At 51.2% G+C, this 15,274-nt stretch overlaps 2 protein-coding genes across 2 annotated transcripts in view; one reads left to right on the top strand and one right to left on the bottom strand.

The window, feature by feature from the left end:
• MLC1 (megalencephalic leukoencephalopathy with subcortical cysts 1) overlaps positions 1-6,344 on the bottom strand; it is a 20,461-nt gene extending 14,117 nt beyond the window's left edge. Inside the window, exons 1-5 of the mRNA XM_015594005.1 lie at positions 6,305-6,344; positions 3,428-3,520; positions 3,050-3,138; positions 1,682-1,794; positions 1,110-1,293 (exon numbers count right to left, since the gene is read on the bottom strand). Coding sequence (XP_015449491.1) covers positions 1,110-1,293; positions 1,682-1,794; positions 3,050-3,138; positions 3,428-3,520; positions 6,305-6,344 — 519 coding nt within the window. The remainder of the gene's footprint in view (positions 1-1,109; positions 1,294-1,681; positions 1,795-3,049; positions 3,139-3,427; positions 3,521-6,304) is intronic.
• Positions 6,345-6,805: 461 nt separating this feature from the next.
• MOV10L1 (Mov10 RISC complex RNA helicase like 1) overlaps positions 6,806-15,274 on the top strand; it is a 47,528-nt gene continuing 39,059 nt past the window's right edge. The window contains exons 1-3 of the mRNA XM_015594004.1: positions 6,806-6,902; positions 7,973-8,157; positions 12,535-12,697. Coding sequence (XP_015449490.1) covers positions 6,806-6,902; positions 7,973-8,157; positions 12,535-12,697 — 445 coding nt within the window. The remainder of the gene's footprint in view (positions 6,903-7,972; positions 8,158-12,534; positions 12,698-15,274) is intronic.

Raw genomic sequence — 15,274 nt, 5'->3', positions numbered from 1 at the left:
CCCTCTTCCCCGACCTGACTCCTCCCCGGAGGACGGCCACGCCCACCCTTGTCTGACTACAGCGTCGACAGTCTGCGGGGAGAAAAGGAGGGGCGCCGATAAGATGAAAAGCGAGAAACTGCGAGAAACTGCGCCTCTCCCCAGCAGTGCGCTTCGGGGCCTCAGGCAGGAGGGCCGGCAGACAGCCCGGGGCAGTTCAGTGTGACAGGTCCTGGGACCCAGGGTCGGGCCTTGCCGGCACCACTGTGATGGGAGTGCGAGGGACCCGGGCCTGGGACAGAGGAGATTGTGGCCCACACCCAAGTGAGGAGGGGACAGCAGCATCGGGCTCCAGGAGCTGCCCAGGGCAGAGCTTCCTCTGTGCCCCATGCAGGTGGCAGTTCCGGCCTCGGTGGGCCAGGGCTGGCAGGAATACTGGGGCGCTTTCTAGGGGGCCGGGGGCACATAGGGGTGGGGCGGGCGGCTGAGATCCTGGTTCTCAGCCAGGGTGGCACCGAGCCTGGGGTTCCCTGGGGTTCCCAGTAACCGTGTACACTGAAGCCGTACGACCCCTTTGGTTGTCAGCTGCCTATCTAAGCATGTCTGAGGGTGTACCCCAGGACCCCAAGCGAGTCCTCTCAAATGTTTGCTTCCCCGGGCCTGACACCCAGCTCCCTGCTGCACCCCCTTGGCCCCTCGGCCTGCTCCGGCTCCATGGCCCTGGCCTCTAGCTTTGGAACAGCGCCCGCTGTTCACTCTGCCAGAGGCTCCCAGAGCACAGTCCCACCTCCCCACCTCTGCAAGGTATCCCCAGGTCCCCCAGGAGTCGAGGGGCATGGAGGCCACCCTAGCACAATGCGTGACCCTGCAGACGGTCAGCATGGGCCCTGGGCTGTGCCAACCCTGAGGGACACCGAGCAGCCGGAGCCCAGAGGCCAGCAGGGCCGGCACCACAGATCACGGTGAACGGGGAGAGCGTGCCAGAGGACACGGCAAGGAGGCACGTCGGCCCCAGGGCCCTCCAGGGCAGAGCCAACCGAGGCTGCTTCGTCCACGCCACCTGGCAGCGACAGCAGCTGGCGGGCACCTCGCAGGGACGGTGCCTCCACGGTCCTGGCGTGGCTACTCACCCCTGTCAGCACGGAGAAGACCCAGGCCTTGTGACTGAAGCACGGCGGCAGCCGCGATGACAGCTGCAGGTCGCCGGGCTTGGCGTCCGGGGAGAAGCCCCCCACGTCCGGGCCCCCTCGCTCCAAGGTGGGCATCCGGCCGTAGCCGAGCTCCTCCCTGCACTGCTCCTCCCGTGCCATGGCACTGGGGACAGACACTGGCGTTACGGCCACCGCACGGCTGGGCCTGGAGCTGAGTGTCACCTCCGCGACCACCTCTTTATTTCTGATCACTCTGAAAAAAAGTGCTAGTTGAAATAAGTTGTTTTCAATAAAAGAAATACTGTTCTTACCGAAGTTCTGTAAATTCGAAGAAAATAAGCCCTTAATTAAACGTGGGAATAAAGTCACTTTCCCAGTAGAACAGGCCCCACCCGCGTTCAGGGCGGGGCGCTAGGCTTCCGGGGCTGAGCTCGGGGTGCCCCAGTCCCTTTCGACTCCCACCTCCCACGGCCCAGGAGGTGCTGCTACTCAAAGCCCAATTAATCGCTCCAGGTGGAAACCGAACAAGAGATGGCAAAATACACACCCACGTAAGCTCCGCCGTCCGCGCCTCCCTCCAGCCACTTCGGGCGGTGGCAGTGCTGGTCTCTGCGCGAGGGGCTTGCTGCTGCCGAGTCATCCTGCCTTGGGCTTCCAGCAAGAACTATTCACAGAGAAACAAAAGCCCAGAAAATCTGCACTTAGGCCAGGAGAAGGGGGACCGCGGCCTGAATTTCAATGAGGCGAAGCCAGGGATCCTGGAGAGTTCGCTGGTTGTGTAACCGCTGGCCCGGAGCGCCACTCGTCCAGTCTTAACTGTGCCGGGGGACGAAGGGGCCGCCTCCATCCCGCTCACGCCGAGGTGTGCCTGAGAGCGGCCCCACCGAGTACAGAACAGCGGGGGGAGGCCCGCGTGCTCCGTCTTGAAAACACAGAAACTTTTGTTCAAAGGCCTTATTCTACCTCCTTTTGAGCAGCCTTGTTCCCCCGCCCCCCAGTGACCACACAAGGAGACCCCTTCACAATGGCACACGCACGTGTGCATGCTCAGCCGGGCTGGCGTGGCCCCTGAGCAGCTTGGGACTCTGGCCATCGGTCCTGCGGGCAGCCCGAGTTCCTGCTGTGCCCTTTGCCTCTGCTCCCTAAGCGGAGAGAAGGGACAGGCTGTGCTGCTCCCAGAGACGCCGCACCCCGACAGTCACGGCGACAAGTGCTTTGTGCACACAGTAACCACGAAATGGCTCGAGCTAAAGTGTTCTGGAAAACTGCTCCTCAAACGCACCCCACGCAGAGCTTGAGCAGAGACAGCAGCCTCCAATGGGGGGATGGTCTGTGGTCTTAGTTTTCCAGCCGAGAGAGAAGCCTTACAGTTCAAGTTCACAACGACAGCCTCAAAGTCAGGAAGGGCGCGCGCATGGACTGAAGGACCTCCCCAACGTCTCCGCCCACTTTCTTTCTGAGCGATAGACTCAGTAGGCATCGGTCCACTGCGTTTTTGTTCAAAGGAAACGTGAAGCAGATGTCGCCGTTGCTGTCCCTCCCCCAGTCATTCTGCACTAGGAAGTACAGACAAGCTGCGGGGAATCAGAGGCCGGAACCCAGTCCTCCAGCCTCCAGAGCTGCGGTCACCGGAGAAGGGCGTCCTCGTTCTGTCTGCCATGCTGGTGCCTAGAACAAGTCCGGTTCTTTCTAACATCTTCAAACAAGCTGTCGTTCCTCCCCGTTCTGCCTCCGAGGTCCTCCTTGGTTTCTACTTCCATTCAGCAAATATTTGCGGAGCAGCAGAGCTTCAGCTTCACGTGCCGACAGGGACAGCGGCACACAAGATAAGTACCTTAGTGTGTTCTGTGGAGAGACACTTGACTTCACGATGGCAAACAAGTCAAGGGTGGGGAATGGGGTGCCGCCTGGAGCCTCACTGAGGAGGCATCTGAGCGAAGACGCACAGGCGAGGACGGGAGTCTCACGGAGACTGGGGCAAAGGTGCCACAGGCCCCCGGGTGGAAGGCTGGAGGGCGGAGGGCACAGGGTCACGTGAGGTCAGGTGCAGGTGGGGCGTCCAGGTGCAGGGCATCTGTGGGCATGCAGATAGCCTTGGACCCGCTGAGGGTTCTGCTCGGTGGAGAGCAGGCTTCGGGCAGCAGGTGTGAGCAGGTCTGGCTGGGACCGAGGTGGAGCAGTGAGGGTGGTGAGAAGTTACCAGATTCTGCAGTCAGAGTGACATGAGCTGACAGGGGCAGGAGCTCAGGTGACTGGAAGGTCTTCAGTCTGTGCAGTGTGGGTGGAACGGGCCTCACCTGTGACAGAGAAGATGGTGACGCAGGTGGGAGGGTCAGGAGTTTCGTTTTGATGATGGGGTTGAGATATCTGTTGGATGTCCAAGCCGTCCACTGAAAAGTCGAGTAGAAGAGAGTCCAGATCCTGGAGAGGGGCTCAGGCTGGCAGACGGAGGGCACAGTCCTGTGAAGTGGAGACGTCCGGGGCAAGTCCCCAGCTCTGGGAGCCCCTGGCAGGAAGCCCAACCCAGGCCCGAGCCTTCTGCGTTGCACGGTCCTGTTTCTGAAGCGTCTTTCCCACAGACCCAATAAACCTTGGGCTGCTCCCATTCCCGTGTGTACTCCTGGGAACAACTCTGAGATGAGGACTCAGCAGAGCTTCACCAAGTCCAAGTAACGGCTGGGCCCCGTCTCTGAAGGCGCAGTAATTGCACCACGCATCCGTGGCAGGGGCGCCCCGTCAGTGGACTGGCACTCCTGAGCCAGCGCACACCTGAGCTGGCACAAGCCAAGCTCACTGGTCAAAACGAGTGCGGCCTCCAGCCAACAATTGCAGGCCACCCATTCTCTCCAACACACCTGGAACATCCATGATGAGACCATGTGCAGGGAAGAAAGTCTCAAGAAATTGTAGAAGACCGAACTCATTCAGATTTTATTCTCTGACTGTGACAAAATTTAATTAGATATCATTAACAGAAAATCTGGAAGATCTTTAAAAGATTTAAAAAATTTAATTAGATATCATTAACAGAAAATCTGGAAAATCTTTAAAAGATTAGAAATTAACAGTATATCTCTTTTAAAAATCCCATGGATCAAGAAAGAAATCACAGAGGAAATTGGAAACTAAATGAAAATGAAAATCCAAGTCAAATTTTGTAGGATTCAGCTGAGTCAGAGCTTAGAGAAATTTGTAACTTTAAATGCTTGTATTAAAAACAAAGTTCCAAAGTTCATTAGCTAATTTTCCCCTTTAAGAATTTGGAAAAGCAGAAATTATACCAAACAAAGGTAGAAGGCAAAAAATAATAAAGAATAGGAAAAAATCAATGAAACCGAGTTGGTTTTTGAAAAGATCAATAAAATTGATAAACTTTTAGCTAGACCAATGAAGAAATACAAGAGGAAAGATGTTAATTACAAAAAAAAAAAAAATTATCAAAATCAGGACTGAAAGATGGCTCATCATTGTGGCCCACACGGACATTGAAAGAATGAATTGTAAGAAATATTGTGAACAATTTTATGCCAATAATTTGACATCTTGGATGAAATGGACAAATTCCTTAAGAGAAATTACCACATTTTCCTCAGTATCACATTGGTAAGTGGAATAGCCAGTTACAGCTGATGCAGAAGTCGAATGCGTGATTTAAAATCTCTCACAAAGAAACCTCTAGGTACAGTTGGGCTCACCAGTGAATTCCATGAAACACATAAGGAATAAATTAAAGGCCCTACAGTTTTTTGGACAGTGGCGGCAGGAACATGCTCCACTAGGCCAGCTTTAGACTGATACCAAAACAGGACACAAAAGGAGAGAAAATTCCAGACCAGTGTCTGCCAGGAGCAAAGACCCCAACAGGGACCAGAGGTGACAAAACTGATCCAAGCACTACACAAAGAGGATGATAAGCTTAAGCTATTGCTGTAGGTGACTGATGCCAGGTTCTTTGGTCCCAATATCAGAGAAGTGAGCACCGTACCCAGTATGAGGTTCGGTAAGCAAAGCTTTATGAGAGATGACTAGTGTACCAGGGAACCAGCCAGAAGGAAGGAGCTGGCTGGTTCCCAGATAGGATTGTGTGAAGGGTTTTGGTAGGCTATTCTGGGAGGGAGAAGGGCTAGGGAGGGGAAGCTGGTGGATGGTCCCACAATCCCAGGATCCATCGTAAGTGCTGTGGTCTGCATCTCATGGTCAGCAGATGTCTGCTTAATCTGGTCTTGTGACAGAGTTTTCTTTCAGGTTCTGTAAGAACAAACCTACACAGGAGTTTTACAAACGCTGGTTTTTCTTACAGTGATTAATTTCATTATCATAGGACATGTTGGTTATTTTTTCAAGGTATGCTGATTGCACTGTGTTCCCCTCCTTTCTTAGTGACATATTTAAAATGTGGGCAGCAGGCAGTTCATCAGCGTCTCGAGTTTTTCCCCGGCAATCCTGACCTTGTAGACAATCTGGAGCCTGGTTTTAAAATAGAGTCCCTCTTGTTATCCTGATATTAGCTCACCTACATGCTACTTCATGTGTCCCATATCTCATTAGCATCTTAAATGGTGAGGAAAAGTTAACCGTAAGTCAGTTCTTTTAGCTAACGTGCATGCACAGCTTTAGAAACTTCTCCCGAGTCTGTTTCTATCTCCTGCAATTACGGTTCTGTTCACTTACTGTTCACTGTTTCTTACAGGCCAGGGGATGTGGCTCAAGGCTGCTTTCCTAGCTGCAGATTCCGGCTATGTGACTACCCTAGGTGACCACAGACCACAAAACCATGGCTCAGTGAGTTTTCCAGGGAAAGCAGGGGTGCTTTAACATTGGGAAGCCTGTCAATGTAATTCACTATTAACGGGCTAAAATAGGAAAATGACACAACGTGTCAGCAAGTGCATAAAAGCGTTTGAGAAAACCCCACACCCCTGCATGGTCAGGGCGCTCATAAGAATAGTAAAGGGACCTTCCACATGATAAAGAATTTCCACCAAACCAGCAACTGACAGCACCGTGAGCGGCCCAAGGCTGAATCCTCTCCCCGCCAAGGGAAGACCAGGCAGCCCGCCTGCGCGAGGCCCCGCCCACCAGCACGTGCAGGGCGCCGGGCATGACGTCACCCCCACACTGCACGTTGCCTCACTTGCAGGTGCGCTAACGGTCGCCAACCGCCAACCACTGACTGCTAACGGTTACAGCGAGCACAGAGACCTCATTGGCCATGTCGATGGCACATGGGCATAGGCGCAGGCGCCGCGACCCTATTGCCCGGCTCGAATGGCGCAGGTGCGGGAACGACGATCCACCCCTCCCCACGGCCCATTGGCCCAGCTTGAAAGGCGCAGGCGCGGGCGCGACGACCCCATTGGCCCACTCGAAGGGCGCAGGCGTGGGCGCGACGACCCCATTGGCTCACTCGAAGGGCATAGGCATGGGCGCGACGACCGCATTGGTCCACTCAAAAGGCGCAGGCGTGGGCGCGACAACCCTATTGGCTCAGCTCGAAGGGCGCAGGCGCGGGCGCGACGACCCATTGGCCCACTCGAAGGGCGCAGGCACGGCGCGACGCAGCGACCCCGTTGGCCCAGCTCCCTGGGGCGCGGGCGGGTCAACCCCATTTGCCGAGGGCGGCTGGAGGGCGGCCCAAGCATTAGAGACCTGCGTAGGAAGGCGACGTCAGAGCCATGCTGAGCCTCGCGGCGAAACTGGTGGCCTTCTTTTGGAGGAGGGCGGATGGCCCCGAGGAGACGCCCGGGCTGCCGGGGCCTGAGCTCCCGGAAGGTGCCTCGTGGGACGAGGCGGGGCACGCGGTCCTCGGGGTAACCTGCGGTTCCACACGGCCCCTCCCGGGCCCCCTCCCGGGCCCCCTCCCGGTTCCTCCCGCGTGCGAGCGGCACGCAGGGCAGGGCCGTGGTTCCCCAGCCACTTTCTCCCCTGAGGGATGGAATTCTCCACAGGGGACGGGGACTCGCGGAGGCCTGTGGGTTCGGCCCTTCCTCGATCTGGGCCGTCTGTAAAATGCGGCCTTCGAGCGGCGGCGCGGGCTCCGGCTCCAGCCGGCCGCCGGGGCTGTGCGTGCATCTGCGAGGGCCAAGTGAGGGCTCAGAGGACACTGGCTGCAGCTGGAGTCCTCGGCCAGAAGTGGGAAAGGTCACCGAGCGGCCGAGGGCGTGCCCTGCCCCTGCTCGCTGGCCAGGCTCGCCCGCCCCTTCTACCCCCGGGGCTCTTCCGTTGTCTCGTTTGCTGAGATGATAGACGACATCCTGACGCCGCTGTGCTGTCGTTGACGGCAGAAGGTAACAGTGGTAATGGCACATAGGAACGCCTGGCGGTTCGCTGGGGGAACACACCTTCACTGCGCCCTAGCTGCTCAGGTCTTTGCGTTGCCGCTTCTGTCCCGCAGACAGCTCTCTCAGCTGGAGACGGTAGCCGTCTCCGTGGGACAGGTGCAGCAGACCCAGAGCGGTTAAGGAACTGACTGGCCCAGGGTCACCCATTGGCGGTCACAGAGCTGAGATTGGAACCCCGCAGGCCGGCCCTGGAGTCAGACCTCTCACCGCTAAGCCACCCCCTGCGCCCTCAGGCCCCTGCGCGGTCTGCCCGCTGCGCCTCCTTCGGGAGTGCTCCCCTCCCTGGGGGGCCCTGCAGCCCACAGGGGTGCTGCACTCCACCCCTCTCTCGTAGGGCTTAAATGTGCTGTGGCTAGCTTTTGTGGTCCGTCTGATCTCTTTGTTTACCCACCGCAGGTGACACCAAGTTGAAAACTGTCCAGGGGCACCCCTCTCTCGTAGGGCTTAAATGTGCTGTGGCTGGCTTTTGTGGTCAGTCTGATCTCTGTTTACCCATCGCAGGTGACACCAAGTTGAAAACTGTCCAGGGTGTCGTGACAAGGTACTGCAGCGATTATGGCATGATTGACGATTTAATCTACTTCTCCAACGAGGCTGTGACTGGCAAAGTGCTTCTGAATGTTGGGCAGGAAGTAATTGCAGTTGTGGAAGAAAATAAAGTGTCCAGCGGACTGAAGGCGATCAGGGTAAGGCCCGAGTCACTTCGGACGGTCTTCGTGGGGCTCCACGTTGCTGTCTGTTTACTTCTCAAGGGAAAACCTAGCTAAGGAAGGGAGTGGAATGTTCCTGCATTGGGGCACGATTGTTCTTAGAATGGTTTCTGTTATAAGAGTCAGAGGTGGTCCTTGTAAGTCATTCAACATAGAAACTTAGAGCTCATAAGTTTGCCTGTCATTTTACAGCATGGAAGAAAAGTGTTAACATTCCTATATCTCTTTTTCTAGTCTTTCAAAAGTATAGTTATTGGATCCTTTGTTATCCAGTTAGCAAAGATAATTAGTGGACTCCACTATTAAGCAACTTTTTTCATTTAAAAATAGTACTTTTGTACTAAAATATTTTTGGAGGTAAAATTGTTAGAAGGTGTGTACATTTAACATTTTAATGGTTATCATCTTATTATTCTCCAATAATACTGTACCAATTCACACTCCAAAGGAGCAGGGCGAGAAGCTGCCTGTTACCCAGTGTTGACAAAAATGTGGATATCCTCATTTTTTGGAATCTTTGCTAATCTAATCTGGGAACAATGATTAGTAATTTTAATTTGCACTTAAGTTTTAAAGTAGATTAATTTTTCACCTATGAATTTGTTTCCTTGGTCCATTTTTTTCTTTGTTATTGTCAACTATTTAAATTAAAATCTGTATTAAGGAAATTAGAGTTTTTTAAGTTACACAAAAGTGTTGTAGATATTTTTCATGAATCATCTTGTTTTATAAAGTTTTATATAGTTAAATGTGTTTTTTCTATGTAGCTTTTGAGCTCTAAGAATCCTTAGAGAGGCTTATTCCACTTTTTATTACAAATATACATTCAGGTTTTTCTCTGAAAAATGTTTATTAACATTTAAGTATTTAATCTGCCTGGAATTTACTCAATATACAGACTGACAGAAGGAAGCAGACTTTGCCTTTCCAGTAGCCCCCAGCAGTCCCACTGAGTAGTCCACTGCTTCCCACTGATTGGGAAGGTCCCTTTGTCATACACTGCATGGGACCCTGTCTGGGCCCTGTTGGCTCTGATGCGTGTGGGGCCCCATGGCTTGCTGGCGCCGTGGGTGGTAGACAGGTTTCCCTCCCCTCATTCTGGGTGGACATCAGGGCTGCTCTGTTGTCCTTCTCGGCTTGGGTCTGCCTCGGACAACAGAGTTTGTCGGTCCGTTTAGGCTGCGTGTCATATGGATCATATGACATCTCTGTCCACAGATTCTTTCTGTCCCTTTATTTAAGCCTTCATTGATGCTCTATGGTTCGGTAGTTTTTTTCATTTAGGTTCCGTAAATTATTGGTTGAGTTTATTTCTAAGAATTTAATGATTGTATTTCAACAGTATAATTTCATTTTGTGTTTTCAGATTAATCTTTTTATTCCTGTATAGGCAAGCGATTGATTTTTGTCACGTGATTTGAAAGCTGGCAAACTTAACTGACCTCAACAACTTTTTAAAAATAGTCAAGATGTACCTTATTACTGTTTTAGTTAGTAAATGTCATCTTAACGCTTAGTATCATCTTTCTCAAACTTTAATACAGGTAAAAATAGAATTCTAGAATTGCATTCAGTACAGTAGCTACTAGTCACATGGTTATTTAAATTTACATTTATTAAAAGTAAATAAAATTTTAAATCCTCAGTTTCAGTAAGCACATTTCAAGAGTTAGATATAGCTAGTGGTGACCATATTGGGCAGCACAGACACTTCTGTCAACTCAGAGTCTTCAATCGCTCCACTGTGGAATGCCTGCTCCACACCTCCACCTGCCCTTCATTCCCTCAGGCCCAGCGCTTTGTGCTTTCAGGCCCTCTGGGAGATGGCTGAGTCACCTGAACCTGTGCTTACCCCTCTGCTCCATCTGCCAGCATTAAAAATATGTGTTCGCTTTCACTATGAAAGGCGTGGCATTAGCTCATTTACATGATCCTTGGGATTTCTCTATTTTTTATTCAGGTTTTTTATTGTAGTAAAACATAACATAAAATTTACCATTTTAGCCATTTTAAGAATCCAGTTCAGCAGCGCTGAGCACATTCACAGTGTGCAGCCATCACCACCATCCATTCCCAGAACTTCTGCATCTTCCCAAACTGAAACCCTGGGCCCCCTAAACAATAATTCCCTATTCCACTCATTGCCTCTCAGAATTTGGCTGATCTCAATGGGATCATACAACGTTTGGCCTTTGGCGTCTGGCTTTTGGACTTAGCATTGTAGGTTGCGGTTTATTCAGGTAACATGTACAAGCACTTCTTTTTCAAGGCTGTGTGACATTCCCTTGTGTGGGTGGACTGCACTGTTGACCTGCTTGTCCATCAATGGACACCTGGGTGGCTTCTACTTTTCGGCTATTGTGAATCCCGCTGCTGTGAACAAGTATCTTTTTGAGTCCCTGTTTTCACCCCTTTGGGATACATCCCTTGGAGTGGAATTGTGGGGTCACATGGCAGTTTTGTGTTTACCTTTTCGAGGAACTGCCTGATTCTTCCACAGTGGCTGCACCCCCTCACAGGCCCCCCAGCCGTGCACGAGGGCGCCTGTTGCTGCACCGCCAACGCAAGATAGTCTCCGTTTTTTTCTTTTTGACAGTAGCCATCCTAGTGGGCATGACGTGGTATCTTGTGGTTTGGATTATTAGCTCCCTAACAATTAGTGATGTTGAGCGTCTTTTCATGTGCTTATTGGTTATTTATCTTCTTTGGAGAAATGTCTGTTCAAGTCCTTTGCCCATTTTTTGATCTGGTTGTTTATTTTCTTGTTGAGTTGTAGAACTTCTTAATATATTCCGGACGTTAATCACTTACCAGACATATGCTTTACAGATATTTCCTCCCATACTGTGGATTGTCTTTTCACTTTTTCTAGATAGTATCCTTTGAGGCACAAAAGTTTTAAATTTTGATGACGTCTACTTTATCTTTTTTTAATTGCCTATGCTTTTGATGTCACACTTAAAAATTTGACGAAATCGAAACAGGAAGATTTTCACCTGTGCTTTCTTCTAAGCGTTTTATGGTTTTCGCTCTCAAATGTAGTCTTCGATCCATTTTGCACTAGTGTCGAGTTGGTGCTGGGTGACAGCTGACCTCATTCCTCTGCATGTCGTGTCCGGCTTTCCCGCCGCGGTGTCTGAGAACACTGCACAGAGCGGGAAACCGCTTCCCGCTGCACCGAATGGCCCAGGCACCCTCCTGAAGGTCAGCTGACGGACACGTGACGGTCGATGCCTGGGTTCTGTTCTGTTCCATTGGTCTGTGAATCTGTCCTATGCCAGCACCGTACCACAGAGTTTGATTACTTACGTAGCAAGTTTACAAATGAAGTATGAAACCTCCAACTTCGTTCTTCCTCTTCAAGATGGTTTTGGCTATTTGGGTCCCTTGAAAGTCCTTAGGAAATTCAGGATGGTTTTTTCTATTTCTGCAAAAGATGTCATTGGGATTTTGGTGGGGACTCATTGAATCTGAAGTTCGCGTTGGTAGAGTTGACATCTCACTGTTCAGCCTCGCAGTCCGTGAACAGCCTGTCTTCCCACGTGTCCGTGTCCTCTGACTTCCCCCAGCCACGCTTTGTAGTTTTCAGTGTCCGAGTCTTCCGCTTCCTTTGTTAATTTATTCCTGCGTGTCTTACTCTTTTTGATGTTGTTGTATGGATGGAATCGCTGTTTTAATTTCCTTTTTCGAATCATTCACTGCAAGTGTATAGAAACACAACAGATTTTTGTGTGTCGATTTTAAGGCTGCAACTCTGCTGAATCCATTTGTTGGCCGTGACGGTTTTTCACGGACTGTCAAGCGGCCTCTGTATGTAAGATGGTGCCATCTGCGAACGGAGGTAGCTTTACTTCCTTTCCAAGCCGATGCCTTTTGTTTCCTTCTTGCCAGTCGCTCTGACTGGAACTTCCAGTCCTGTTTGGGCAGTGAGGGCGCGAGCAGGCGTCCCGGTCTGGCCTCTGATCCTGGGGGAGAGAGCTCCCAGTCTATCCCCACCGACCGACGTTAGCTGTGGGTTCCGTACGCGGCGTTTGTCGTGCTGAGCGGGTTCCCTTCTTCTCCTGGTCCATCGTGCCGGGGTGTTGAGTTTTCCAGGTGCCCTCCGCATCGCCGGGGATGGCCATGCTCTCCCTCGTTTGTCCACTGTGGCCAGCACTCAGTCGGCGTCTGTGTGTCGGACCACCCCTGCCTTTAGGCTGAGCCCCCTTGGTCATGGTGTGGGACCCTTCTCACATCCTGCTGCACTCAGTTTGCTAGAGTTTCCGTGAGGACTTTAGCATCTGTATTCGTGAGGGATGCTGGTCTTCAGTTTGCTCGTATTGTGGTTTAAACAGTGGTTTGTCTGTCTATCAGGTGGAAGCTGTCTCTGATAAATGGGAAGATGATAGCAAAAACCAAGGCCGAGGACTGTCAGACTCCAGCCCCCGCGTGCTGATTGGCTGTGTGACTTCGTTGATGGAGGGCGCCGGCTATATCAGTCAGACCACGTACTTCTCTCTGGAGAGTGTGTGCGAAGGTAGGCTGAGGCGTTTCTACTTCACGGTTAAACATGGGTTTCGCGGGTTGGTTTGTTTTTCATTTTTATGGGTTAGATTTGAGGTAATTACATGCATTGTTGAGCAGGTCAAACTAGGGCTTGTTTTGTGTGCTGAGAGGTTGGGGACGGGGACAGCTCCGGGCTGGCTGCAGGCAGCGCCCCCGGGGTGGGGAGGCGTGTGTCGCGTGCTTGGCTGTGGAATGTAGTCACTGATTGCCGGGTGACTGTCCCTGTCATAGTTATCCATCTAAGTCAACACCATTCCAGATATACAAAGGTGCTGCTGTTTTTTAAGCACATCACACGTTCTGAAATAGGGTTTGGCGATAACCTCGTACTTTTTCAAGAGTTTGTATCTATTTTCAGTTGCATTTGTTTTTAACTGATCTAAGGTCTTATTTTCATTCCTAAAGAAATAACTCGTCAATGCCCCTGCCACGGATGCGTGGTGCAGTTACATTTTTTAATATGACACAATTTCATTTTTCACTCAGTGGCCTGGAGTCTCAGCTGCATTTCATGGTTGACGAACTTGACATTGTAGGCACCTTTCACTGGTCTCTCTATAGGCTATGATATTTTTAACTGAGGAAACATCATTAGGCTCAGAGCAAATTCTGCTAAATGTAAGATAGTCCCGAATCTGGGTTTTTTGCTGTTGACGTGCATAACTGTTTAAGGCCTGTTCTCACAGGAACTGGTTTTTGCCTCTGTGGCTACAAAAGTGTTCAAATATTTTTTTAAACTAAAACATCGAATAAGTTGTCTCTCCAACTTTTTGAACACGACACCCAGTTTGGAGGCTGTGAATTCACGCCTTGTCGGTTGCGTGTGTCCGTTGACAGACCGCAGGGGTCAGGGCGCGACGAGCCGGCGGGAGTTCAGCCCTGACCCGCTGCCTGCTTTCCGCGCGGCCTCCGTGGGGATCAGGGCTCCGTCTCCCTGCTTGCCAGCCGCACTTTCAGTAACTAAATCCACAAAGGCTTTCGAAGCTGAGCGTTTCTGGTCCCACGCCTGCTGATACTTTGATTAAAGATTTCCAACTAATTTTGAAAAAGCATAACCAAAATTTAGAGGTCTCACTTAAAAAAAGTAAAAGGAGAACCGTTGTAGGCTTGGTTTACAAAGTGCCTCTTCAAAGGTTCAAACGTTTGTGAAACTGGCATGGCGGGCCCCTAGGCCCATGCTTCTGTTTTGCTAACATTCGCTTAGTCACGGAAGTTTTGTAGTCACTCACCTTTACACATCCGTAAGTGCCGTGAGCTGGCGCCCCAGCGTGTGGGGCGGGCCTGGCGTGTGAACGTGCGCAGTCTGGCCCACACCTGCCCAAGGGCCTCTCACCACGTTCGGATCTTGCTTTATTATGGTGCTTTATTCCATCAAAACTTGTATTCCTCTTATGGCAAAAATGAAAGTTTTTATCTTCAGAGGTGAGGTTTTTAAACTGAATTTACAGTAGCAGTCACAATATCAGATATTTTTTCTTCAGCAGAATGACCTTCCAAAATCCTTTGATTCTATGATTCTGACGGGAGAAAAATCAAACTTATTTGAATTTGTGTCATTTTTCTCTACAAGTAACTTGTTTATACAGGTCACACATCGAAAGCTCTTGCTTTGCTTTTCATGTCTGTCTAGGAAGATTTGGAATAAAAAAGCAAAATTAAACAGTTATTTGCTGTGTGAAATCATGGTTTACAGAGTGACTTGTGTAAGTGTCTCTATAGCTTGTCACCTTGTGCTCCTGGGCACGCATGCCAGCTGGCCTCGGGCAGGTTTGTCTCTGGTGTTGCAGGACCAGAGCTGCCACCTGGCCCTGTGCTCTCTGGTGGCTGGCAGCAGATGTTAGGGCTCTTATGTGTTCATCACCAGCTTTCTTGAGAAACAAACTCAGTATCCAGTTACGTACTTTTGTTTTTTGAGCTTATTGTTGGCAAAGGTGTTTATTGGAAAATAATTTTTAAAAAAAGTTATAATTAGTAACTTCACACCATGCAAATATGCTCAGACTACACTGTCCCTGTTTTGTGTCAGGACAGCTCAGCCACTTCATGTCACTGGACCTTCCAACTTTCCCACCTGCCCTGCCACTGGGGGCCCGGGGCCACCTTGCATCCCACAGGCCGTGGCACAAGCCACAGCACAGCTACCGGGCACGCCGAGGCAGACAGAGCTGCCCAGCCGGCAGGTCTCGGAGCACTCGCTTTCGTCTCCAGACACCCTGTGTGTCCCTCACGGGGAGGGCCACTCGCACTGTCTGGACAGAGCTGGCAGAGTAAGATGCTCACACACCAGTGGGACTGTCCAGCGCGTGTGTGTGCACGCCACAGAGGTGGAGGTCTGCCGCCGCACTTGTTCGCGTGAAGCTGTCAGTAATACCACTTTGAGATTTTGTAACAAAAATGTGGGGAATATCTGAACGCAGCAGGGATCCTGAGACCCCGCCAGCCAGATGCGTGACTGCCCCGCCCGGTCCTCTCTGCGGACAGGAGGTCAGTCTGCGCTGTGCTGTGCTCCACCGCTAGTCAGGGGACCGGGGGCGCTTAGGCTGGTGGG

Source organism: Pteropus alecto, unplaced genomic scaffold (assembly GCF_000325575.1).
Source record: "Pteropus alecto unplaced genomic scaffold, ASM32557v1 scaffold118, whole genome shotgun sequence".
Taxonomy (NCBI): Eukaryota; Metazoa; Chordata; class Mammalia; order Chiroptera; family Pteropodidae; genus Pteropus; species Pteropus alecto.
The sequence above is the reverse complement of the archived record's forward strand: the minus strand, read 5'-3'. Positions and strand labels throughout refer to the sequence as shown.